Source organism: Stylophora pistillata, chromosome 5, assembly GCF_964205215.1.
Source record: "Stylophora pistillata chromosome 5, jaStyPist1.2, whole genome shotgun sequence".
Lineage (NCBI taxonomy): Eukaryota > Metazoa > Cnidaria > Anthozoa > Scleractinia > Pocilloporidae > Stylophora > Stylophora pistillata.
Genome location: NC_142523.1, coordinates 26906548 through 26931689, shown reverse-complemented (window position 1 = coordinate 26931689; position 25142 = coordinate 26906548). Strand labels below are relative to the sequence as shown.

The 25142-nt window shown below is 37.2% G+C and overlaps 1 protein-coding gene and 2 long non-coding RNA genes across 7 annotated transcripts; 2 read left to right on the top strand and 1 right to left on the bottom strand.

Annotated features, from left to right (window-relative positions):
* Nucleotides 1–3319: 3319 nt before the first annotated feature.
* Nucleotides 3320–4565, top strand: LOC148731159 (uncharacterized). Its single transcript, XR_016001791.1, has 3 exons — nucleotides 3320–3630; nucleotides 4256–4293; nucleotides 4426–4565. It is a non-coding gene; the product is annotated as an uncharacterized LOC148731159 (long non-coding RNA).
* Nucleotides 4566–7374: 2809 nt separating this feature from the next.
* On the top strand, nucleotides 7375–20565 carry LOC148731158 (inactive serine protease PAMR1-like). Of its 3 annotated transcripts, XM_088760938.1 has the most exons (7): nucleotides 7375–7531; nucleotides 7910–8019; nucleotides 9474–9538; nucleotides 10688–10933; nucleotides 11211–17965; nucleotides 18325–18396; nucleotides 18963–20565. In XM_088760938.1, the coding sequence occupies exons 3-5, from the start codon at nucleotides 9496–9498 to the stop codon at nucleotides 11225–11227; spliced, it is 306 nt and encodes a 101-aa protein (XP_088617064.1). In that variant the 5' UTR covers nucleotides 7375–7531; nucleotides 7910–8019; nucleotides 9474–9495; the 3' UTR covers nucleotides 11228–17965; nucleotides 18325–18396; nucleotides 18963–20565. The 3 variants fall into 3 exon arrangements, 2 of the variants coding, with proteins under 2 accessions (XP_088617064.1, XP_088617063.1); XR_016001548.1 differs by having other exon boundaries at nucleotides 10691–10933; nucleotides 11211–18396; XM_088760937.1 differs by having other exon boundaries at nucleotides 11211–18396.
* LOC148731157 (uncharacterized) lies at nucleotides 9408–21559 on the bottom strand. 3 transcript variants are annotated; one of them, XR_016001549.1, is made up of 3 exons: nucleotides 21275–21559; nucleotides 13197–13397; nucleotides 9408–11522 (listed from the first exon to the last, which is right to left on the bottom strand). It is a non-coding gene; the product is annotated as an uncharacterized LOC148731157 (long non-coding RNA). The 3 variants fall into 3 exon arrangements; XR_016001550.1 differs by having other exon boundaries at nucleotides 9408–11375; XR_016001551.1 differs by lacking the exon at nucleotides 21275–21559 and adding an exon at nucleotides 14229–14341.
* Nucleotides 21560–25142: the final 3583 nt, after the last annotated feature.

The following is a 25142-nucleotide window of genomic DNA, read 5'->3' as shown; positions in this document are numbered from 1 at the left end:
AAAATTGTGCACTTTTTTTAGAGGCGAATTGTCCGGGAGAAAATGTTAATTGTGCGGGTAATTGAGCAGGATTGCGTAATCTTGCGTCGAACAAAATATTTCGTATCCCACTCCCTGTTAAAGTAAACATCGGGTTCTCCTCATAAATCACACCTTTTCTTGTAATATCAATGTGAAATTCCTCCTGTAATGGCTAAATGACTTTTAGATTTTACTTTGAATTATTTTTATCTTATTGACCGAGCTTTAGGACCTATTTTGAAGCAATTCTTTGTTCGTCAAAGCGATCGAAAGAGCTAAACGAAAACAGTCGAGGAGATCGCCTCATAATTTGAGTTCGCCAGTAAAAGTTACTGCCGATGGAAGCCGTGTTTTCTTATTCCACTACGATTTACGAAAGTCTTAATATCTGACAACCCATTCGTCCTGTAAATGCCAAGAATAAACATTGCTTTCTTTCACTTTGAATGAGAAAGCCACAGCGCCAGCGGCCGGCCTTTTTCAACAACACCTCTGACTCGTTATTTGGAAAGCAAACCGCCAATGAAAAATAGAGTTAGAAGTAGACTAGTGCCCAGGAAAGCGCAGGCTACGGTAAGAACGCCTTGTTGTTTGAATAATGCAATCGACGAGTTGTTTGATGAAAGCCTGGAAACTCTAGAGTATTTTTGAAGGTGAATAGTCTGAAAATTGTCTAAAATATTCTAGAAATCTTGATACTCGACAGAAATACCCGTTTTGATTGAGATTTCAAGTAAAAACTTCTGTATTGTGCGGGACTTTGCGAAGTTCCGGGACTTTGCGAAGTCACAGATTGTGCGGGACTTTGCAAAGTCCCGGGACTTTGCGAAGTCACAGATTGTGCGGGATTGTGCGGGTTTGACCGAATTGTGCGGTTCCGCACCCGCGCACCCTGTCAGAAGGCCTGTAATAATTAGGGTCAGACAAAAATTGAAGTCCTCTAGTGATTGATAATGAAAATCCCAGTCAATAGATTCAAAGGCCTTTTCAAAATCTGTAAACAGTAGAATACCAGACATCTGAAACAATTCAGCATGATCGATAATGTCGAGAATTGAGTGAGCCACCTCTCCAATAAATCTACCCTGGATAAAACTCGACTGATTATAGTGAATTAGTCGAGGAAGAAATTATTTGATTCTCATGGTAATGACCATAGAAGCAAGGGTAGAGTTAGCATTGACTAATGAAGTCAGCCTCAAGTTTCCAAACACATTTGATCCTTACCTGTTTTATCAGCTAATGTGATAATTGCCAGCTCTTGTGAATTTAATATTTCTCGTGAGTCAAAAGAAGAATTACCTGTAAAAGCCGTGTATAATGCGCACTTTTTTCTACAAAAATAACCATCAAAATCGCGTTGTGTATACTCGAATTCCATTGTTTGTCACGCACATCCCAATTTGCATATGTTAAAAACACAACAAAAAAGTAACACATTTCAAGCTTTGATATAAAGGCGAAGCATAATTTAAAGCTTTGATATAAAGGCGAAGCATAATATAATTTCTACCGAAATTATGCTTCGCCTTTATAAAACATTTATGTTACCCCATTTTCACTACTGTTCAATGATATGGCACTTTTGTAATTCAGAGGACTCTATTAAACTGGACACCTTAAATAGACTATTTTAAGCTTTTTTTTGAAGGACTGGGACTCGCACTATGATGATCTTTTAGACAAGGCAGGTGTGTGTGGTTTAGCCAACAGAAGGATACAAAATATGATGATTTGTATATTCAACTGTCTCCATCTTGATCTTGATAAATATCCGTGCTATCTGAAACAACTGATCAAGCTAAGATCCACTGCTTACTCCCTAAGGGCATAGTAAATGCTAACGGGCACCAATATTTTATCACTTCCTAAGCCGTTTACAACCACATAGGGTCTAAATTCTTTTAGCTATTCATCTGTTAAGTACTGGAACTCCCTCCCTGACCACTTTAGAAAGACTGTAGATTATAGTGAATTTAAGCGCAAACTATTAGTGCACGGTTTCTGTAACTTTTAAAATTAGTACTTAGGATAATCCGAGGATAAATAAAGCTTATGTATGTATGTATGTATGTATGGATGTATCAGATTTCAGAGTGAATATGCAAATTTGGCCGCTTCTGAAGAGATCTCATGTTACATGGAGTTTTTCGATGAGAAGCAAGAAGAAAGCGAGCGAGAAATATTTCAGGACAAAAGCTTTATTTAAAGCAGTTCTTGATTTGCTGTTATAGGCGAAAACACGCAAATTTCTTATATGTACTAGGGGCACGCAGTGGAATTCATCGTGGTTATATTGTTGTTTACTTGATTTTACGGCCAGAAAATTTGAAAATTCTAAAGATACGATGGTATGACACAAAATCATATTGTTGCTCACTCATAATATTTACCGGGCAATGGAATCGTAAAAATTAGCTAGGCCTCGCTTGAAGTTCTTAAGTTTGATTTCAATAATGTCATACATAACTAAGTAGCAAATTAAAGATATTGATATTCACGATATAGTAAGTTTCTCATTGTTGTTGTCTTAATAAATAATTGTACGAATATTTAACTTGTCTTTTTTGTCGTGAAAAACTTTTTTTTTCTGATAAATTAGGTTAAAAACAAGGGTACGCATTATACATGGGCGCGCATAATACAGGGGTAAATACGGTAAAAGCATATCTGTCATGAGCTCACCCACAGAGCTCCAAAAAGTTTTGTAAAATCTGGCAGGTTACCGTCATTACCAGGAGTCTTTCCATTTCCAAAAGTATCCAGTGTTTTGGCACATTCTTCAATTATAGTTATTTGTCCTTTACAACCTAGTTTTTCTTCCTATGACAACTCTTGAATGTTGACTTGACCACATATCATGGAATAAATATGAATATTTCTTCTCTTTCTCAATATGTTTGTCACCACCTGGAAAATATTTATGATGTTGATTGTAACAGGAGATCTGTTACCAGAGTAACAACGTGGTGTAAGCCAAAAAGCCACTCTTTTAGCAATGATGAACAAGCAGATTCCATGTTTCCGTGCATCGGTTCTGTAGTAGGTCACAGGTAACGTCATAATGTGATAAGAACAAAGTCTTTCCACATTTGAACGTCTTCTGTGACCTACAACTGCAACTTGAAATCTATTTATTTTATACGGTTATAAAGCAAATAATGTAAATGGTGACGTCATCTATGCGTCTCTCTTCTAATAGATCATAAGTAAGAACCAATCAGACTGCACGAGTTATTCAGCTTATCATATAAAGTGCATGTATATTCTTTGTCTTACAATGTGTCTACTTCCGGTTTGGATCACGACGATTCTACTGCATGGCACTTATGTTGTTGACATGATTTACAGTAGACAACTTATACCCACATTTCGTTGCAAGTGGTGAATGATGGAGGCTATCCAAACTTCCTTGAAAGAATATGAGGTTAAAAAACAAAATATCATCCATGAATTATAAGAAAGGTGAATCAATGATTATGGAAAATACACCAACACGCAGTTAATTTTTTTTTTTTTATATTAGGATTGTGGCAGACTTGAGACTTGGTGTTTACTACCAGAAATGCCACGACCACGACTGTAGAGGGATTGACTATCGTTCCCCTGGTATGTTCTGGCTGCCGAGAACACATCATTTTTTAGGATTTGTCGGGGAGCAGACTTAAAATCGAGAGTGCGGAAGAACGATTCAGGGACAGTTCTCGCACAGATTCCAATTGAAATGCAAAGTATGGCACGGTTTTTTCCAGGAACTGGAGAAGCAACCAGTTTCTATCTACCTACCTATCTAATCTCTATTTATCTAATTTATCTAATCTATCTAATCTATCTATCTATCTATCTATCTATATTCAGATCTTTACCAGCATTATTTAAGCTTTTTACAATCCTTCAACAAGATAGTCAAGAGACGCTTACTCTTAAAATTAAAAGAAAGGTGTGGATTCTTGCGAAACATTTTCAAGACTTTGCAAAAGTATGAAAATAATGATGGAGCCTTAAAAAATAAACGGGGAGAAGTCTGGAGTATATTCCTAACGGCGGGAAGTGCTTAACTAAATTTCAGATTCATCCATTAATTACTCAAACATCGGGAAAGCTTTATCGGTTGCGTTATTTGAGGAAGCATTGAAGGGGTAAAAGTCTCTTTATCATAGAAACTAGTCATAGCCTACTGTCGTATGTTCAAAAAAAGGAGTTTGCAAACCCTGTATCGTTTGGTTACTTTCAGAAAAGTCACAGGAAATCAATCCGTTGTCAAGTTGTGAGGTAATTGAATAATCACTCTCCTGTGTAAAAGATTTGAATACGATTCATGAAGTGTAGTTTATTAATCTCATCATGAGCTCTTTTGTTACTTCATTTAAAAATCTTTCAAAACCGTGTATTTTCATTTTTCAGTTTGACGAGTTTTCAACTAATGATTTTGATGATCCAGAGCTTTGTAAGTTGTTATCTGAATGCGAGCAGAGGCTAAGTGATTCTAGGAATGATGAAATGGAAGAGATGCGTAATACAAACGAGAACAACTTGAACGAAGATGGTTTTCCAAGAAATAAATAAGATGTAACGCAATTTGACAATAGTGGTTGTGTTACGCAACCTAAAGTTGGTGATTGTGACTTCGGTAATGACTTGAACGATGCATTACTGCTTGAGCTTCAGGTTCCACACCACAGTTGGGATAGCAAGGGTGCAGTTTCACATACAAGAAGCCTTAGGGATCACAACAAGCATTCGTGACAATCTTGTCAAGAGAATGAGAATTATACAAACGAAATGTGGAAGTTATCAGACGAGGGAAGCAACAAAACCAAATTAAATAAAACGGCTGGAATGGACCTCTCGCCAAATTATGCCGGATTTGTCAGGTTGAAACACAAGCCCGGATGAGTGAAAAATATATGTGTGGCGGGGTGTTAACTGAGAATTATTGCGAAAAATTTTTATCAAAAGAGGAAGTTTCTGAGTGGTTAGATGAAGAACCTCTTGGTGATTTAGAGTTGTTCATGGCTGCGGAGGAGGCCGAAAGTACTGCTTCACTCAAATGTATTCTACTAGTTTAGCACACTAGTTATTTTATGTGATAACTCTTTTCAGTACCAGGAAAAGCTTTAAAGATAGTGTAAGTTATTTGTTAAGTTCAATTCGATGTTCTCCTGTAGAGCCCAGATTTCAAAGGCGGTTTCGAGAAGTGTTTGCTAAATACATAAATAAGTGATAAGCGATGTAGCGCTGAGATATCTCAGTTCTCAAATATGTGATAAGCTGGTTTTAACGGAAAAGAAAAGTTTGAAAAAGAGAGGCTTTCAAAAGAAGCTGTAAGGGCCTAAATAAAAAAAAAATTTAAAGAAGAAGTTTTAATGAGAGAAAGTTTTTAATGAGCTAACCGCCTCCCGGTTAGCTCAATTGGTTAGAGCGCTGGACTGGTGTGCGGGAGGTCGAGGTCGATGGTTCGAGCCCCGGCCGGACCAACACTCAAGTTCTTGAAATAACTGAGAAGAATGCGCTACCTTTCTATATAATATCAAGAAATCTCAGATAAGGACGAATAAACCGTAGGTCCCGTCTCCTGGATCTAGTAATTAGTTAATTTGTTAGGCAGGGGATGTTAAAGAACCCACTCACGAGATTACTGTGATGTGGTCTGGCCTGTTTACTGGGAATTGGGGGGAGGGGGCATCTTCAAATAAGTTTCCTTCGATTGTTTGTTTGTTTGTTTGTTTGTAAACTGCTGATGCAGTCCGGCCAAAGTCCCCCGAAAAGTGTTGTAATGCGCATTTGATCATATCCACATGTTAATTTGCGCAATATAAATATTAAATTCTTACTATTAATTTTATTATTATTATTATTATTATTATTATTATTATTAAAATCACTCGCCTTCCTCTCTTCTCATCGTCTCCAGTTATTTTATTGTGTTTTGGAGCCAGGAAAAACGCTTTTCATTGCTGTTATGACATAACTAGTTGTCGCCGATCAAATGCGTGCCCTATAATAAAGCATCCGCTTGGAAACTGAACTGACCAATCAGAAGATGCGTACTGTGTTCATTTATGTTTGAAAGCATCATATAAAAAAGATGGCCGGTTTAAGGTGTTCAATTAGTAAAAGAAAACGTGTTATTAAACTGAGCGACAGTGGCAGGGGAGTATAAAAACGAGGGAGGATTGGGTGGGTGTCGCTAATCTTACCTTCTATCCCTCACAATCCCCCCCCCCCCTCCTTCTGCAAAAAAAAAATAAAAATGACTATGATATTCGGCAGTTGGGTCGGGCATCAGTACATACTTTGGCCCACAAGAGGCGATGTTGAAGCTTTGAATTGATCGAGGCATAACATCTATTCTCCGAGTGTGATTTCAAAGACTTTTAAGTGTAAATCATTTTATGTTATTGTAGTTCTTAGCAATAAGATGTAAACTGTTTTTTCATTTTCTCTTTCATGATCACTGTGCCGCATCGTGCCTAATAGTGGTAAGCGAACGAGGTGGAGTGTAAATTGGTCGCAAATCATACATGTGATTTCAAAATCTTTGTTGAATATGTTTGGATTAAGGCAAGAAAACTGGGTCTAGTTCATAAACTCGGCTAACTTCTCGAGTGTAATTTAGAATAAAAGACGTAAAATCTATCTCCATGGCGACAGCATACCTCAAAATGATCAATTCAATTTCCAAGTTTGCTGGTTTTACTGTATTGTGTCTATCGATATATGTTTTCTAAATTACTGTAAAACCCGTTAAGAAGCCTCCTTTGGATAAAATGTTACTGGTTTTTTTTTCGTTGTCAAACAGTAATATTTGATAAATATTTCATAAATATTTCATTGTATCTGATTTATCACTTTCACGGGTTTATTACGAATCAACTTAACGACCTGCTCCCACTTGGCTTGTTAGCTCAATTGGTAAGAGCGCTGCACTAGAGGTCAGTGGTTCGAATCCCGTACAGGCCTGATTTTTTTCAAGTCTGATTTTCGCTATTGCTTAAATAGCGCTATCTACTGCGAGGATCGTGCATCATACGTATCTAATACCGCAGTTCAAAATATATGAACTTCAAATATTTCATTGTATCCACACAGTAATAAGCTGGTGACTCATGCCATTTAAAATTGACAAATTTTACATGGCGTGAGTCATTTTACATTCGCTCCGACGACGGACTAACGCTCGAAACGTCAGCTTTTGTAATCGTTACGGTGGACAATTCACCATTTCAACTCTGTTGAAATATCCAAATTATTAAAATTGACAAAACCTTTTATATCTATAGAAATGTAAAACTAGCTGAAGGCACAGTTCCTGACGTTATAGCACATATGTTTGAGGATGTCGTCCATTGTGACTTGAAATGAATGGAAAACTCACTAATTAGAATGTATTTTTATGATAATGATCTTGACAAGCCGTATGCAGCCTGCTTTTTGCGTATGACTTCATTTCTGTTTGAAAGGCACTCGATCTGAATCGAAGTGAGGGAGCAGCGAAAATATATTTCAGGTATTTATTCCTTTTCGATATTTAAAATGTACGAAGAAAGATAAGATTAAATGACAGTGAATTATGACATCCAAAGAACCGAGTGAAGGATGATGATTTCAATTCCACAGGGGAAAAAAAACATTTTTTGCGTCCATGGAATTTAAACATGGCAATTATTTATTACTGCCTCTCCATTTTTTTCGTTGAAAGGGCTGATAGAGAAATTCGTAGTTACTCAGGCCTGTCATCAAAAACTTCGCCCAATCCTCAGAAAAGGAATCGAAGTTCAGAAATTTTAAAACTGATTAACGCTGTTTCCCATACTACGTTTTTAGTGGTTATTTAGAATTTGTTCGCAGGGATAATAACAACAATATGTCCACATTTTTTATACAGTGAATTGTTTACCGCGACACGTTCTTTCTGGCGCTCGAATAAAGTAGAAATACCGTAGAAGATTAAAACAACTTTGAAGATTACATCACTGGAGAAAATGTAATCGCAAGGTAGGGGAGAAATTACTCTTTTCAAGAATTTCTTTACCAACCTTCTTTTCCAGTTTAGGGATAATTTCATAATATTGTGACAACATAAATCGTTTTTATTCAGTTGTCAAATGCGCTAAAATATGGTTCAGAGAAGTCCCAGTTAAAGCTTCAGTTCTGCACAGCAGTGTCTTCAAAAATTTATATAATACATGACGATTATGATATGGCTACATTTTATCATTTTTAACTTCTTTGTGAGGAAGACAGACGCGGCATCTGAGACCTGTCGTGTATTACGAGATTCCACAAACATACAGTGCGCTTCACCTGGATAATAAATGCATTATCCACTACTTTACTTTATTATCCAAATGTTCTTCGTGAGTACAAATAACACGCGAGACAAGTACAAATATCACGCGATATTTGTACTCCAGAAATACCCACGAGATTTGCTCGCACTGAAATGACAATTTGGCGTGTTGCATAGTAAATCTCTTATCAAACATTTGTTGTGTAGTATCGCGGAGTATTTTTACTCGTTGTTTGTATCCAAACTCGCCCTACAGGCTCGTGAAAATACGGCACAACTCGTTAAGATACTCAGCGATACCACACAACAAAACGTCTAATAAGATGTATTTATTTTCTAACTACACCTAGACGAGTACAAATAACGCCAAAGACGAGTACAAATATCACGCGGTATTTGTACTCGTCTATTGTAGAGTACCGGTCAAACAGGTTTCCTCGCATCGCGCATGCGAAGAATTGGATTGTAGTTACGAAAAAGAAACAAATGGCGGACAATTTGAATCATATTTCCGACGACGAAGAGTCAGAATGGCTGGCAAATATAGATCCAAGTTCATTAGATGAATCGAACGAAGAAAAACAGCTTGACGACCAGAAAATTTCTTCATTTAATGAAGAAACTAGAAACAGCAACACAGCAACGCGCCAATTCCGTTCCGCTTCGCACTCCCCGTAAATAAATATCCGCGAAACTCGCCCTCGCTGAAATAAAATTTCGGCTTGTTGGATAACAGATAACCTATTAGACGTTTTGTTGTGTAGTATCGCTGAGTATTTTTACTCGTTATCATTATTTTGACTCGCCCTACGGGCTCGTCAAGATACGGTACAACTCGTAAAAATACTCAGCGATACTACACAACAAAACGTCTAATAAGATATATTTATTATCCAAATGTGCTTCATAGGGTACAAACAATGCGCGAGACGAGTACAAAGATCACGCGATATTTGTACTCCAGAAATATCCGCGAAATTCGCCCGCAATGAAATAATAATTTGGCGTGTTGGATAATAAATCTCTTGCCCTACGGGCTCGTCAAAATACGGCACAATTCGTAAAGACACTCAGCAATACCACACAACAAAACTTTTGATAAGATATATTTATTTGACTATGTTCTGAAACTCTACTCGATCTTCAAACTTCCCCTCAGGCCATCCGCAGAAAACAGGAAGATGTTGTCCAAAAGGACCTTCTGGGCTTTCATTATTGCTTTCTGTAAGCACTGTTCTCTTTATCTAATGGAGTATCAAGTTAAGAGACTAAAAGTGTTATTTAAACCTATTCAATAGGATTGGAATTAGTTAATTTTAGACACTCGGTTTTTGTTCTCACGAAAATAGCCCGCATGTCAATTCCTTAAATATCCAGGCGTGCATTAAATAACTCGCGAGAAAGTAAGTGATATGCGCACGGGAGACACACTGTGGATAACCCCGGCTGGAGAGCATTAAGAAAATAGAGTTACTGCTCCTTGGGAAACTACGAGAAAACACAGCACTCAAGTTGATTTCTGATTCTCTCTGAGTCTGATTGGTTTTATTAGCAGCGGATCACGACCATGTTTGTCTCGTAATTTATGCGGCGCCCGAAGTCAACAAAAAAAAATGCATTAGCGGTTTAACTGTTTCAATTTTTGCCTACATTATACTGAAAAACGATCATTTCCAAAATTGTACAAAAAAGAAAAAATTCACTGCGCTCAGAATCTTTAACTTTTCAGTTTTGTTGTTTGGCATCAAACGCGCGCTCGCGTAGTCATGTCATTTACATTTTATACGAGAACAGTCTGTCCAAAAGGCGCTTAATTAAAAATTTCATTCATCAAATTTTGATAGCAACCTGAAACAATAAAAGAAAAAAAGTGTGTATCTTACGAATTGAATTATCGTAACAAAAATAGACAAGAACCTCGGATGCCGGCTACGATGTCTTCTCGCTTTTAATTTATTTATTTATTTTTTTTTTTTGCACTAAGAAAGAATCTGCAATATGTTTTGGGTGCTTAATTTCAAAATCAGATGGTTAAAGACATCTAGATTTATCTGAATATTTACCAGTTAGATTTCAGTGAGTAATCCGTCTGAGTTACGTTGGCCAATTTCGCAATCGTTTAATGTAATGGTCTCCGAATGGCTGGTGATCATTTCCTTTATTCTCGTGACCTCCATGTTTGATTCAGGGTGACAGTGTAGGGGGGAAATTAGGGTTCATCAAAACGTCATATTGAGCGTTCCCTGAAACGACTTTGAAAAGAGCTTCTCCTCGAGATGCTTCCTTTTCATAGCTTTGGCAACATTGACATATTTCACGATCTCAGTTAGGAATCTTACTGACTGTCCTATCTTTTTCTCTTGATTTCATAAGCAGCTGGGCTAATGGCAGAAGTATGCCTTCACAGAGTTGTGCCACTGTTTCCCTTGAGCCAACTTTTGCAAGCTCCAAAAGGGCATTATGTGGAGCTGAATTTCACCTTGAAGATTTCCGATAGAAAGCCCTGCAGTGATGATATGTACCTTGAGTTTCGTGATGGATACAACGTGTCGGCCAATCTCCTTGGCAGATTTTGTGGAAGAAACATTTCTGGTATCGTGCGATCTAGTGGACATCAAAGTAATCCTAAGAAATTCTTTACAACTTTAAGTTTTCATATTCACAACATTCTTGTAGTTTTCAGAGTGACTTTTACTCATAAAAAGACCAGTCCTTGCTTATCCTGTGTGTCAAACTGACATGCTCTTTTTAAGGTGTAAAGTACCTTAGAGACTACCCTTATCATGAAACTATCTCTAAAGCTCTCCCTCCCATTGCCGATGTTCAAACAATTTCTTGCAATCTAATACAACAGTACTACAGTTTACATCGCTAAATCTATGTACTCATTAATCAGTTTTCAGCTCCCATTGACTACTAGCCAAAACTTCCAGTTCCTGACTAGATCCTCACAAATTGGTCCACTGCAAGTTCCAACAGTCCACTCCAGTCCACTCCAGTCCACTCCACTGCTTCCCAGCTAACACATAACAAGTCAAGGCTGACTCCTTCCAGATTGATTCTGAAGGAGAAAATACAAAGATATGGGGAATTGGACTGTTTGGGAAGATGAGACCACAAATCGAGTTTCTCGTCACTTCTTTCCAATGTCTGCTACATCTCTACATTTACTCTGATGATCATCTGGGAATGAGTCAGTAAGAAGACACTGATGGAAGACAAACACAACAGGTCAGAGAATTCCTTGTGGGTTGGACGAGAGGGACTATAATATAAAGCACTGGTTGAACCTCATTTCAAATTTCAGACAGAAGTCTGGGGACTTCTCATTCGGCTTAATTTAATGTAGTTAGCTAAGTTAGTTGGGTCCCCTGGGGTTGGCTGGGCCTCCCTTTCTTCTTCCCTTAATTTTAATAGGGTTCCTTTTCAGGTACTTCCGGCTTAGGTTAGGTTTCGGCTTAAGATTCTTCTTTATACAATTTCGGCCTTGATTCTACATCACGACTGCATCAACTGTGCACATATCCTCCAGGACTACAATGGCTCTTCAACCATGGACATCAACATCCACTCTTCCGCGCTGGAGCTCCCTGCTTAGTAGCGCCTCAAATACCAATTTTATAATGTTTCACCCGATAGCAGCAATTCCATAGACTGCAATCTAGTGAAGCATTTTCAACCAAATTATATTGTAAAAATTATTGCGGCAACCCATTTTGGCCAAAGGTTCAACCAGACATCGATTTAGTTACTATATATCTAACTGGATAAATTAGGCCATTCAACTGGGAAGTGTGCTCATTTGCCACTTCTATCATGTTTAGTGGTTTAACTCCAGTTGAAGCCGCTTGTCAAGGCTTCATTTAGTGGGAAATAGGGAACTGCACACACCAGCTTAGGTCACAGAGAAAATAAACTAGGCTAAGTGTATGCTGTATTTTGATAGCATAATAGCTGTCAGTCCAAATTGCGGGCCAATTAATGTCGAAAATACAACACATCAACCAACATCATGGAGCAGAAGAGGAATCACACTGGAGAGGAGACCACATAATATAGTTTTAAGAAATGGCCCAGTATTAATATTTGCTTTTCAATCATACATTAAGCCAATTGTTTGACAAGTCAGCTTACAGGCTGTCACCAAATTTTGTAAAATCAACTCTTCACTCAACATCCCAGCCTCTTGTGTACAGCAACCAACCCACAGAAAGGTAGGGCAAGATCTGCCAGATGTCACCAGGTGGGTGGGTTTTATTTTATTCCGAGTTCGGCTTTCAGCTTCAAATTCACTTCAGCTATCACTCCGGCCTTCGATTTCAACACCTATTGGCATCCAATTTACCGTATATAGGCTTGGTAACGACCTTGACTCGTTAGCTAGCTACCATCTGGGACACCATTAATGTTTTAATCGGGATGTCAACATTTACTGACACAAGAACACTTGAGGTTTCCACAGATGCTAAATTTTTCATGTAGGAAAGCGCATCCTACCCTAGACGATTAACTAATAAACGATTCATGTAACATTTTCAAAAATAAAAAATCGCAAAGCTCTGTGTTTTTGTGTCTTACTCTGAAATAAATTGGCTACACAGTACAATTAACATAACATTAACTAATACCACATTTTTTCCAGAAAGAAGGTAAGTGCTACTAACATCTTTTATTTCAGAATTTCTGGGCCCATTTGGAAGCAAAATTGCACTCAACTTTTCTTCTAGGGCAGCATGAAGAAGTCCATTTTCGGGGGCAAATGTACTTTTCGGCAGTTCAATGACCCTCGCTCTGTTTGAGAAACCACTTTAAGTGCACTTTACAGACTAGCTCATTTTCGGGAGCTAACATTTCCACCTCGATAAAAGATGATATTACTAACCGTTACTAATTCCAGGAAGGATGATGAAGTAGCTGATCTCATGGACCAGTTAAGATAGATATGAAGAAGAGAACTCTATTCATCTCAAGCTCTTTCTGCAGATGGTAAGTTGCAGTTGACTGTAGCTTTGTCTGTGTACATAACAGCATGCATGCTTTGGTTTTTTCAGGTCGTCTTTTTAGTGAGATCATCAATACAAGGCTATGGAAAATCAGGTAAAAAATAACAAAAGCATAAAGATATCTGTAGCCATTTTACCTGCTAATAGAAAATTCAGATTTCAAACAGTTGAATACCTTTAAGGGGTAAATTATGCAACAAGATAATTAACAAAGCATTTAAAGGGAGTTTTTCAGAATAAGTTGACGGAGTATTGGTCTCATTTTAAAAAAATAATTCAAGCATTTTGGGGGGCATTAAGCCACTAGAGAAAATTCAGTGACTAAGTTATTAACAGTTAGCTTTAAAAAAAAAAAAAAAAAACTATATAATTAGTCAATCACGTGCAAAAAGTTCAAGTACACTTGGCATGCTGTAGAAGGCATGCTGTAACCGCCTCCCGGTTAGCTCAAACCGCCTCCCGGTTAGCTCAATGGATAGAGCGCTGGACTGTTGTGCGGGAGGTCGAGGGTTCGTGCCCCGGCCGGACCAACACTCAGGGTCTTAAAAATAATTGAGAAGAATTTGCTACCTTTCTATAACATCAAGAAATGGTTAGATATTCTAGTCTTCTCGGATAGGGACGAATAAATGGAGGTCCCGTCTCCTGCAGGGTTGGGGTAGGAGACGTTAATTTCCCACACACGAGATTACTGTGTGATGGATGTCCTCCCCTGGGGTGGGATGGGTGGGATATAGGGCGCACTTAATTTGGAGCCTCGCTCTGTTGTGCGACCCTCACCACACTCTGGTGAAAGTGATTAAATAAGAAGGAAATCTCTTATTAAACCTTTGCATAGTTTTAATCTTACTAGGCCCTTTGCAACTAGAGAAAAAATGGTTAACTTGAAATACAACAATACAGCTGCTTACTACCCAGAAGAAACCAGCCTACAGCCCTTAAAACACCATGTCCCTTCTCTGGATCAACTGCAACTATAGGAAGTCCATCAAGCACCACCTATTCCTTCACTTCAACCCCTGTGGAAGGCAACAAAATTAAGCCCAAGAGGCAAGAACTGGTATAATATGTCCTTCCGTCTCCCGTTTAGAAGATCAACAAGACTTAAGACTAGGAGGGGAACTGGAACCTTTATCCCTCCTTACAGCTTCTATTGAAGACTAAAACACTTAGAGCTACGAGGCAAGAACTGCAAATGTTAGACCTCTACATCGCTCCAATGCAGAATAACAAGACTTGGACACAAGACTTCACTTAGTGGGAAATAGGGAACTGCACACACCAGCTTAGGTGATAGACAATAAACTACTTGTATAATTGTTTGATAGCATAACAGCTGTCAGTTCAAATTCTGGGCAAAAATAGAACACATCAACTAACATCATGGAGCAGATGAGGAGTCACAATGGAGAGGAAACCTCATATTAGTCTTAAGAAATGGCCCAGTTAAAATATTTGCTTTTGGTTCATACAGTAAAGCAATTGTCTTAAAAACTCAGCTTCCAAGCTGTCTTCAAAATGTTGGGGAATAGAATACTCTTCTCTTGACATATTGGATCACAGAGACCAGATGTGTGCAGCAACCAACCCTCACAAAGGTAGGGCAAGGTCTCCAAGTTGTCACCAGGTGGGTGTGTTTTATTCTATTCCGAGTTCGGCTTTCGGTTTGAAACTCACTATGGCTATCATTCCGTCTTTCGATTTCAACTTCAATTGGCATCAGATTTACTGTCTAAGAGCTTGATAACGACCCTTACTCATTAACTAGCCAACCTCTTAAACCTGATCTGGGACACCCTGAGTGTTCCAATCAGGGTGTTGACATTTACTGACACAGGAACAATTCAGGTTTCTGCAGATGCTTAATTTTTCATTTAGGAAATTTAAAGTGCATCCCACCCTTAGCAAGAATTTAACAAGCAACTGATTGTAATATTTTCAAAAAGTAGAGAAAAACAACCTGTGTGTCTGTCATTCTTCTTCAGAAACCTACCTTAAGACTTTAACTACAAGATTACTAATTTATTTACTTTTCAGGGATTTAATTCTAGCAGCTCTGAGTCCAATTTTTGGAGCAGACCTGAAGATTGATGGTTCCATAACATAACAAAAAATTAAAGTGTCACCAAAATATACACATGCAAATTCATTAAAAACTTAAGAATGATGTTCATATAAAAAATTATTAAAAAAAGACTGTCTCTCTGTGTGTCACTTTCTTAGAAAGTCATAGTTACTAACAACTAACTTTTTTCAGGAACAAGGTAAGTGCCATAAATTGGGGCTGACAATTTATTGCATTTTTTTTCAGGACAAGATAAGTGTACTAGCCTATTTTGGTTGCACCATCATTCTCTTACTAATACATACATCATTTTACTTGTTATTTATCACTATGTTAACAAACATTTCTTCAAACAGCAAAAAAGGTGAGTGCTACTAATGCCTCCTACATGTACATGCAGATATCAGTGGATTAATCAAGTTATTAATCAGTATGTTCTCAAACATTTTTTTCAATAGCATTAAAGGTTAGTATCAATAATACTTCTAATATCAATCTATAACCCATCATGTTCCTAATCAGTATGTTCTCAAACATTTTTTCAAACAGTGAAAAAGGTGAGTATCAATAACACTTCTTATATCAGTCTATAACCCATCATGTTCCTAATCAGTATGTTCTCAAACATTTTTTTAAACAGCAAATAAGGTGAGTATCAATAAATATATCTTATTAACCAAGTGCGAGGGCCATACTGGGAGAATATCAGCCTGAGATCTTGACAGTATGGACCGAGTGCAGCGAGTCTGTACAAAAAGGCTCGAGGGCCGATATTCTTCCAGTACAGTCCTGAGCAAGCTTGGTTAATAGGAGATTTATTATAAGACTGAAGTTCAAAGGGACACAAGTGCGGTATCATTCGGGACCATTCGGGACAGTGCCCGGTCCAATACTTAGAGAATATTGACCGGCAATAGAGCATTTTGATTGGTTGATTTTAGTTATTGGCCCTCTGACTACCCGAGTCGTGTAATAATACTTCTTATATCAGTCTATAACCCATCATGTTCCTAATCAGTATGTTGTCAAACATTTTTTTAAACAGCAAAAACGGTGAGTATCAATAATACTTCTTATATCAGTCTCAATAACCCATCATGTTCCTAATCAGTATGTTCTCAAACATTTTTTTAAACAGCAAAAAAGGTGAGTATCAATAATACTTCTTATATCAGTCTATAACCCATCATGTTCCTAATCAGTATGTTCTCAAACATTTTTTTAAACAGCAAATAAGGTGAGTATCAATAACTATATCTTATTAACCAAGTGCGAGGGCCGCACTGGGAGAGTATCAGCCTGAGATCTTGACAGTACGGACCGAGTGCAGCGAGGTCCGTACAAAAAAGTTCGAGGGTCGATATTCTTCCAGTACAGTCCTGAACAAGCTTGGTTAGTAGGAAATTAATTATAAGACTGAGGTTCAAAGGGCCACAAGTGCGGTATCATTCGGGACCTTTCGGGACAGTGCCCGGTCCAATACTTAGAGAATATTGACCGGCAATAGAGCATTTTGATTGGTTGATTTTAGTTATTGGCCCTCTGACTACCTGAGTCGTGTAATAATACTTCTTATATCAGTCTATAACCCATCATGTTCCTAATCAGTATGTTGTCAAACATTTTTTTAAACAGCAAAAAAGGTGAGTATCAATAATACTTCTTATATCAGTCTTAACAACCCATCATGTTCCTAATCAGTATGTTCTCAAACATTTTTTTAAACAGCAAAAAAGGTGAGTATCAATAATACTTCTTATATCAGTCTATAACCCATCATGTTCCTAATCAGTATGTTCTCAAACATTTTTTTAAACAGCAAATAAGGTGAGTATCAATAAATATATCTTATTAACCAAGTGCGAGGGCTGTACTGGGAGAATATCAGCCTGAGATCTTGATATAATACTTCTTATATAATACTTCTTATAATACTTCTTATATAAGTCTATAACCCATCATGTTCCTAATTGGTATGTTGTCAAACATATTTTTGAACAGCAAAAAAGGTGAGTATCAATAATACTTCTTATATCAGTCTATAACCCATCATGTTCCTAATCAGTATGTTCTCAAACATTTTTTTAAACAGCAAATAAGGTGAGTATCAATAATACTTCTTATATCAGTCTATAACCCATCATGTTCCTAGTCAGTATGTTCTCAAACATTTTTTTAAACAGCAAAAAAGGTGAGTATCAATAATACTTCTTATATCAGTCTATAACCCATCATGTTCCTAAACAGTATGTTCTCAAACATTTTTTTAACAGCAAAAAAGGTGAGTATCAATAATACCTCTTATATATTCTATAACTCATCATATTACTAACCAGTATGTTCTCAAACATTTTTTTAACAGTAAAAAAGGTGAGTGCTAGTTATGCCTCTTATTTCTGTCTATTTCTCATCAAAACAAGGTTAGTCATGGTAAAATTTTTATATTGGGAGCTTGAAGTCTTATTTCCAGGGCAAACAACTAGATTAATAACAGGAAAAGGAATTCAGACTACAGACAAACAAACAAAAAAAAATTCTTAATATTTTTCCAGCTAAGACACTCATTCTCAGCCTTTTCAAAAGGTAAGTAAGCTTAACTGTCACAAATACAGTATGTAGAACAGCCTGAAGGCTTTAATTAGTTTCCAGGAAATCTGATCATTTGAGAGCACCAAAATAAACCAGAAGGAATTCATAGATCCTATCCAGGTCAGCATTGAACCCTTAAATTACCTCAAGGAAATTATGAACATACAACTCTCCCAAATAATATCACTACAATATCCAGCAAACAGGTAATGAGAGCACCCAAACTTGTCAGATAGAAGTTTTTTAGGCAAAGGAACTTAAAAAAAAAACTTATAACACTCTTGAAATATATAGAGACTACATGAATCCCAAAATGGCATATAATTCTTGTTCTGGTTATACCCATTTGACAGCCTATCAGACCAGTGATGAGCAAACAGTCCTTAGCAGCTAGAAAGCCCCATGCTGGAAACAAAAACTTAAAGGTTGGTCCTTTCTCTTTGAGTTTTTAGGATGTAAGTTACACTTCAAGAATAAGGAAGAGACAATCACTATTCATGAGACAAAAATTAAGAATTTCTGAGAAAGTATCCAGCAATCATACAGGTTCATTGCTCTGGACTAACTTTCAAATCTAACTCTTGTAACACCCTTTAACAAAAATCTCCGTCTTCAAATAAAACAAATCATGTATTCCTTACACTGCTGCTATGTTATTTTTAACGAAAAAAATTAGATAATGGGATTTTGACATTTAAAAGAATTTTGGCACAGTACCTTGAGGTACATTGTTATTATTAGCATACACTTCACAGAGTGTTAGTGTGTTCTTCCACTTTGAATTCAAAGAATCTGCAGATGCTCTGAATACAGTACATCAACCCAAGCAGCAAATGTACATTTAAAAGATATAACTGTGAGTGAAAATTTTGAGTGTTGGCAAAATCAACATTCCAAATAATTCAAAATAGGTTACAAAAATTTAGCACTTAACTAATACTACTTTCTTCACAACATTATTAAAATTATCTGCTGTTTTATTTTTTTTCAGCCTCTACAAATGTAACTACTGGTGGCTAACAAGAAGATAAGGCATTTTTATAAAGGACGCTAACAAACAAAGGCTGTGTAATTGCAGTAGTAAAACATTTTAGGGTAAAACATTGTTAAGCAACCTTTTTTTGGGTTTACATGTCTGGCCATGGTACAATCACCTTTTACACCTTAAAATTAGTGTGCATATTCTCCATACTTTTTTCTTGAAATTTCCAAAGGCACTGACCAGGAGAATTTGAATAAAAACCAAAAGCTTCCTCGCCAAAATTTTTTATCCAAAATTGATACTGCAAGAACTAATTAGATGCTCTCAATATGTTGCACAATGTAACACATATTTCACCTAGCTGAATGACAATCAACAAAATAATATCAAAAACTTTAACTTGGTATGAGATAATAATTGTGTTCAAGAAAACATGCTTAGACTTGAGTTAAAATCAGGGGTGTTTTCCAAAATTTCCAAAAATTTGGGCAAAAGTTTTCCAAAATTTGGGCAGTTTGCACTTGGAACATTCTGAGCTCTCCATAATTTTCTTTAAAGCTTATAATCTAACAACTAACCTTTTAATCCACTAATTACTTAAGGAGAAATCTGAGTGTTTCAGGTAAGGGGATAAAATCCAAAATTAACTAGGTTTTTTTTTTTTCGGAAAATGATTCAAGTCTTAGCACATTACAATTTTCTTGAGGTAGTTAGCTGAGGTTAAAGGTCAGATTTCTCAATCAACATGTTATATAGATTATTTGAACCCTAAAAATTGCTGAAAAGGTTTAATAAACGACTTCTGTAGCAACTCTACATGTAGTTAGATCCAAAAAAGCATATATTAAGTAAAGAACTGTATTTTTGAATATATCATCATATTACACTAATTTAGAGACTGTTGGACATTCAGGAGGAGATTTAGAATGTTGTTCCCATATAACAGACTGATGTCAAAGCAAAGTAGGTTTGAGATAACTCAAATGTTTTGGGTGGAAGGTATGGGCGGTGGAGTGGTGGTGATGGTAAGGACTAAGAAACAGATTGGGACGGAGGGAGGGCTACTATTGTGGGCAGGGGTTTACAAATGCGGCTATGACTGAAAAGGATCATGGGAGGTTGGGGAGGTAAAATGTTGGGATGGGTTGGGATTAAATGGGTTTGGGTTAGAGACAGGGAGGGTTACAGGCTAGGGTGAGGGTTTTAACTTGGGTAAAGAGGAATAGGGTGGTTGTTATGGTGTTTGGAGATGGTGGGTAAGTGTTTGGCTGGAGTTTTGGTGGGCAGGCAGGCAGGCATTGATTTGAGGCTGAGTTAAGGTTCCTATTTAGGAATAAGGTGGAATGTTTGAGTTGTCTCAAATTCACTTTTGTGTTTTTCATCAGTTTGAAACTTTTTGAGTCATTACTTGTAAATCTTTCAAGACTGTTTCCAATTCTTTGAAGGAAATTAGCACCCAAGTTCTTAAGTACATAATTTTATCCAGTTCTCTTTAAGTTAAAATTTCATTCTTGCTGAGTTAAAATGTTGTGGTATGTTTTCCCTTCAATTCAATTATTTACAAAAGATTCCTGTGTTTTAATAAAGTAAGAATATCACAGTTTGATCAAAAGATGTCTTTTTGTTTTTTTCCTCCTAATCCCAAACTTCCTATTCTTATGAATTTTTAATCCATGGAATCCTTAGCATGGTCATTTTGTGGAGACTCAAATGTGCTCAAAGAGCCAGAGGAGGTTCTAGACAGTAAATCCAAAATAACAATTTTGGACAGTTGCATAATTAAAGTATGAAGTGTTATCATCTGAATAACGGGGGCTCTGGAATAGACTGTTATGGGTGATGGCAACCAACCCCTTAAAGATTTGAGTGAAAGGAAGAGCCAGTTGACTCTTATTTCAAATGTCCTAAACCACTGACTGCTATTCCCTGGTTCAAACCATTCACTGTAGTTTCAGGTCAATTGAACACGAGTAACTGTATATAAGATTAATCGGTGGTCGCCATTAATAGATGTCGCACCCTTGAATTTCTTGATTGGGTTACTATTGCTTCAGACATATTTAACTTGCACTCTGGAAGTCCTAGCGATTAAAATTAAATCTCTCATCTTAGGTAACGTCTACTTAATCGTTTTAATCGCTCGGGGCTTTCTTCTAAATGCAAAAGATCGAGGCACTAGAGCGCGTCTACAAAAGAAGTAACGCATTGATCGATCTTTGGCACCTTTTGCTGTGATGTCAAGATATCATTAGAGATCGACACTTTACCATTACTGCGTATGTTAGTTGAAGTGTGGTTATAATACATGTTAGGAGGCTTACTTGTGATCGTAAGCTGTCTGCTTCCCGCATCAACACAAGCTGAATTTTTCTTAACAAGCGAGCGAGGCGCCAAGTAACCCCTCGTGTACGTTTCACGTTCTTTTGGTAAGACTTCGTAGACACTATCCCACTCGCTGCTTTCGACGCAAAGCAGCTTCAAAAAGTGAAGTGTCAGAAGATACTTAAGGGCTGTAATAGCCGAGATTATCAGTGTCTGGCCATAACAGCGTGTACATTCATGGTCAGGCGCCATTTTGACTAACGCGCAAACGATCCCAGAAGCACTAGCAGATTGCCTCCTTTGATGTCTGGAAAAACGTAAATGGTTTATTTACTTGCATTTAGCCGATTTCTTTTATATCGTGATAATTTTTTTCCCAAAGATTCTCACTTTTGACGGAATATTACAAGCACACCTCTTCAATTAACGATCAGAATCAGGGCTACCGCGCTTGCTAAAGACGACAAGGAAATATGCATGAACACGGAAGACGGAGCAAAAATTCCTTACAGCCACATGATTGCCAGAGGAGAAACCTTGCGCAAGACTTCTGTAGACCCGTGGGAGAACCATGGGCACCAAGTCATGCCCTAACACTCTGGGTCCTTCCTCCACCCTACACCTCTTCGCAAACATCTTGCAATTAATATTGTTTCATATGTTTGTTGTTAATTAATATTTTATTAAAAATCAGATCATACCAATAAGGAAAGCAAAATATTATTTAAATAATTCGTGTACAGATCGTTTACTTTTTGGGAAGTTATTAAAAGAGATCAAGCGATAAGTAGTTCATAGAGGGCCAAACTACGCACACACCCAACATGTGTCCAGAACGAAATGTACCAAAACGAATACATTTTGCGTCCGTGCGCAAGAAAGCAATGCACTACACTAAAACATTGCATTTCTACCACGACGTTGTACATACACGAACAACAATACAAAAAATTTTCATTTCTAATCTGCAGAAAATCTTGAACAGGTGCAAGTGGACGCAGCCTAGAGATATGGGGGAAATTTTCCCCGAAAATTTACCATATTTTTGCATGTTATTAGGGAGGTTACAGTCGGAGCCCCATCGCTTCGGATCCGCCGTCCTTGATTTACCGTGAGTTACACTTAACTTGTCATTCTCTTATTCCGGTGTGTACGAATAGGTGGATAAAAAGTAAACTAAATGTGAAGAAAGACATTCTTCACCTTAAAAAGTATAGTTCTAAATAGCAATGTAAACAGATTCAATAAAATTGATATCAAATAGACATGCTTCATATGTGTTCTACTTCCACAGTGACCAGTTAAAATACAAAAACGTTACGAGGATCTACAGGCTCGCTCAAAATAAAGCTTATCTTGATTACTTTATCATAATAAGAATTCAATGTGAAATTGTCGCAAATCGTGGAAAAGGGAATGAATAATACTCTATAAATAGCCAGAGCAACTTCAACATGTTACCCCACGTATCTTAGGCGATTGTAAAATCAGTTTAGCAGAGAAATCCAGCAATTGGGAGAGAAGATATATACAAGCGCGAAGGTCTTCAGGATCCTGCGCATTAGAAATGCGCAAGCGTAACGCCCCCATAGTGGCGTTATACAAAATCGCCTTGGTATCCTCTTCACACTATATTAATAATACTTAGATGCAAAAATTTAACTCGACTCTCTATTCAAGCTGTTCTTTCGCCCGCATCACTTCAAACTGAGTTGTGCAGTGTCTTCCCTGATGTTAATAGTTACTGGAACTTTTCACTCAAACGCTTTTCCATTGATTTGCTCTTAAATGAGCTCAAAATGTATTTGCGCTCGCCGAGCGTGAAGACGGTTCGGAGAGACCTGTGGGCGACGTTCTACGACTATGACCCAGACCTCCTCTTCAAACAACGAGGCACCCTAGTACTCGTACGTGTTCTCGACAACAAGGCACTCTTGTACTCATACGTGTCCTCTCATAGCAAGATATGGGCACTTCTGAATGGAAAGAATGATTCTAACAAAGTTCAACTTTCGCATGAAGGTCCCTTTTCAAATCTGTACTGTGCCATTTGACAAATTCCTTACAAATGAACAAACGCTGCGGTCAGGACAAGGAAATGGAAGATCTGGCGGCTCTGAGACTAAATATAAAGTAGAGGAGTAACGGTTTCTAAAGAAACTGTGGCGCTGCATTGGTAGGAGGTATTACAAGATTTGATTTTGTCAGCTGAGTTGATTATGTGAGTTAGTCATTGTTTTCAAAGCTTACATTTCGAGCGTAAGTCAATAAAAATGAATTTAAAGAATTAATGGGTAGACTTAAAGCCGTAAGGGCAGGACTTCGGTGAGTTATCCAAACTATCTATCTTAGAAGAATTATGAGACATAATTCTAATACAGATATGATTTCTTGGTGATGTTTAGCAACCGAACTTCCAGTGCGCGGTTTGTCAGTTAAACCTGACGAAAGATAAAGAGCCCAAGAAACATTTAACAAAACTGATGATAAGAGCCGCAAAGGCTTGCTTACCCAGATGTCACACTTGCCGGGAAAAAATCTCTCAGGAATTCGAGTGGCATACGTAACGGCACTTGCAGTGTAGAGTAGACACATCAGAGCTACCCAGGCGCCCGCAGCTTCCCGGTACGCTAAAGTTACTCCATACAAACATAAGAGATGTATTACAGGAATAAATCCACAGTGGCCAAATCAAAGCATTATACCTGAAACGAAAATTTCATGCGAAATCAAATTATGTTTCCATTGTACATACCTAGTGCACATGACTAGCGCGCACCTAGCTTAAAAAATTGGCGGAATATTCTTTCTGAGATGAGCTCTCCCGTGATGCAAATTGTCATTTTATTGTAAAGAGATATGGCTACTGAATAAGAATCGGGAATAAATCTTCGAAAACAGTAATTGAGTACTTGCTGGTACATACAAAATTATAGTTTTATTTGAAACTGAAATGAGAATGAGTATGAAATAATAATATAAAAGAGCTAAAGGACACTTTTTCTTTCTAGTTCAAGTTTCCATAACATTTTATATCAAAGATTTTTAATGCAGGTTTCATTTTCAGAGAAAGATCAAGTCCTACATAGAAGAGGCTCTATTGTATATCAAAGATTTTCAATGCAGGTTTCATTTTCAGAGAAAGATCAAGTCATACATAGAGGAGGCTCTATTGTATAGCAAAGATTTTCAATGCAGGTTTCATTTTCAGAGAAAGATCAAGTCATACATAGAAAAGGCTCTATTGTATATCAAAGATTTTCAATGCAGGTTTCATTTTCAGAGAAAGATCAAGTCATACATAGAAAAGGCTCTTTTGTATATCAAAGATTTTCAATGCAGGTTTCATTTTCAGAGAAAGATCAAGTTATACATAGAGGAGGCTCTATTGTATATCAAAGATTTTCAATGCAGGTTTCATTTTCAGAGAAAGATCAAGTCCTACATAGAAGAGGCTCTATTGTATATCAAAGATTTTCAATGCAGGTTTCATTTTCAGAGAAAGATCAAGTCATACATAGAAAAGGCTCTTTTGTATATCAAAGATTTTCAATGCAGGTTTCATTTTCAGAGAAAGATCAAGTCATACATAGAAGAGGCTCTATTGTATATCAAAGATGTTCAATGCAGGTTTCATTTTCAGAGAAAGATCAAGTCATACATAGAAAAGGCTCTATTGTATATCAAAGATTTTCAATGCAGGTTTCACTTTCAGAGAAAGATCAAGTCATACATAGAAGAGTATTGTATATCAAAGATTTTCAATGCAGGTTTCATTTTCAGGGAAAGATCAAGTCATACATAGAAGAGGCTCTATTGTATATCAAAGATTTTCAATGCAGGTTTCATTTTCAGAGAAAGATCAAG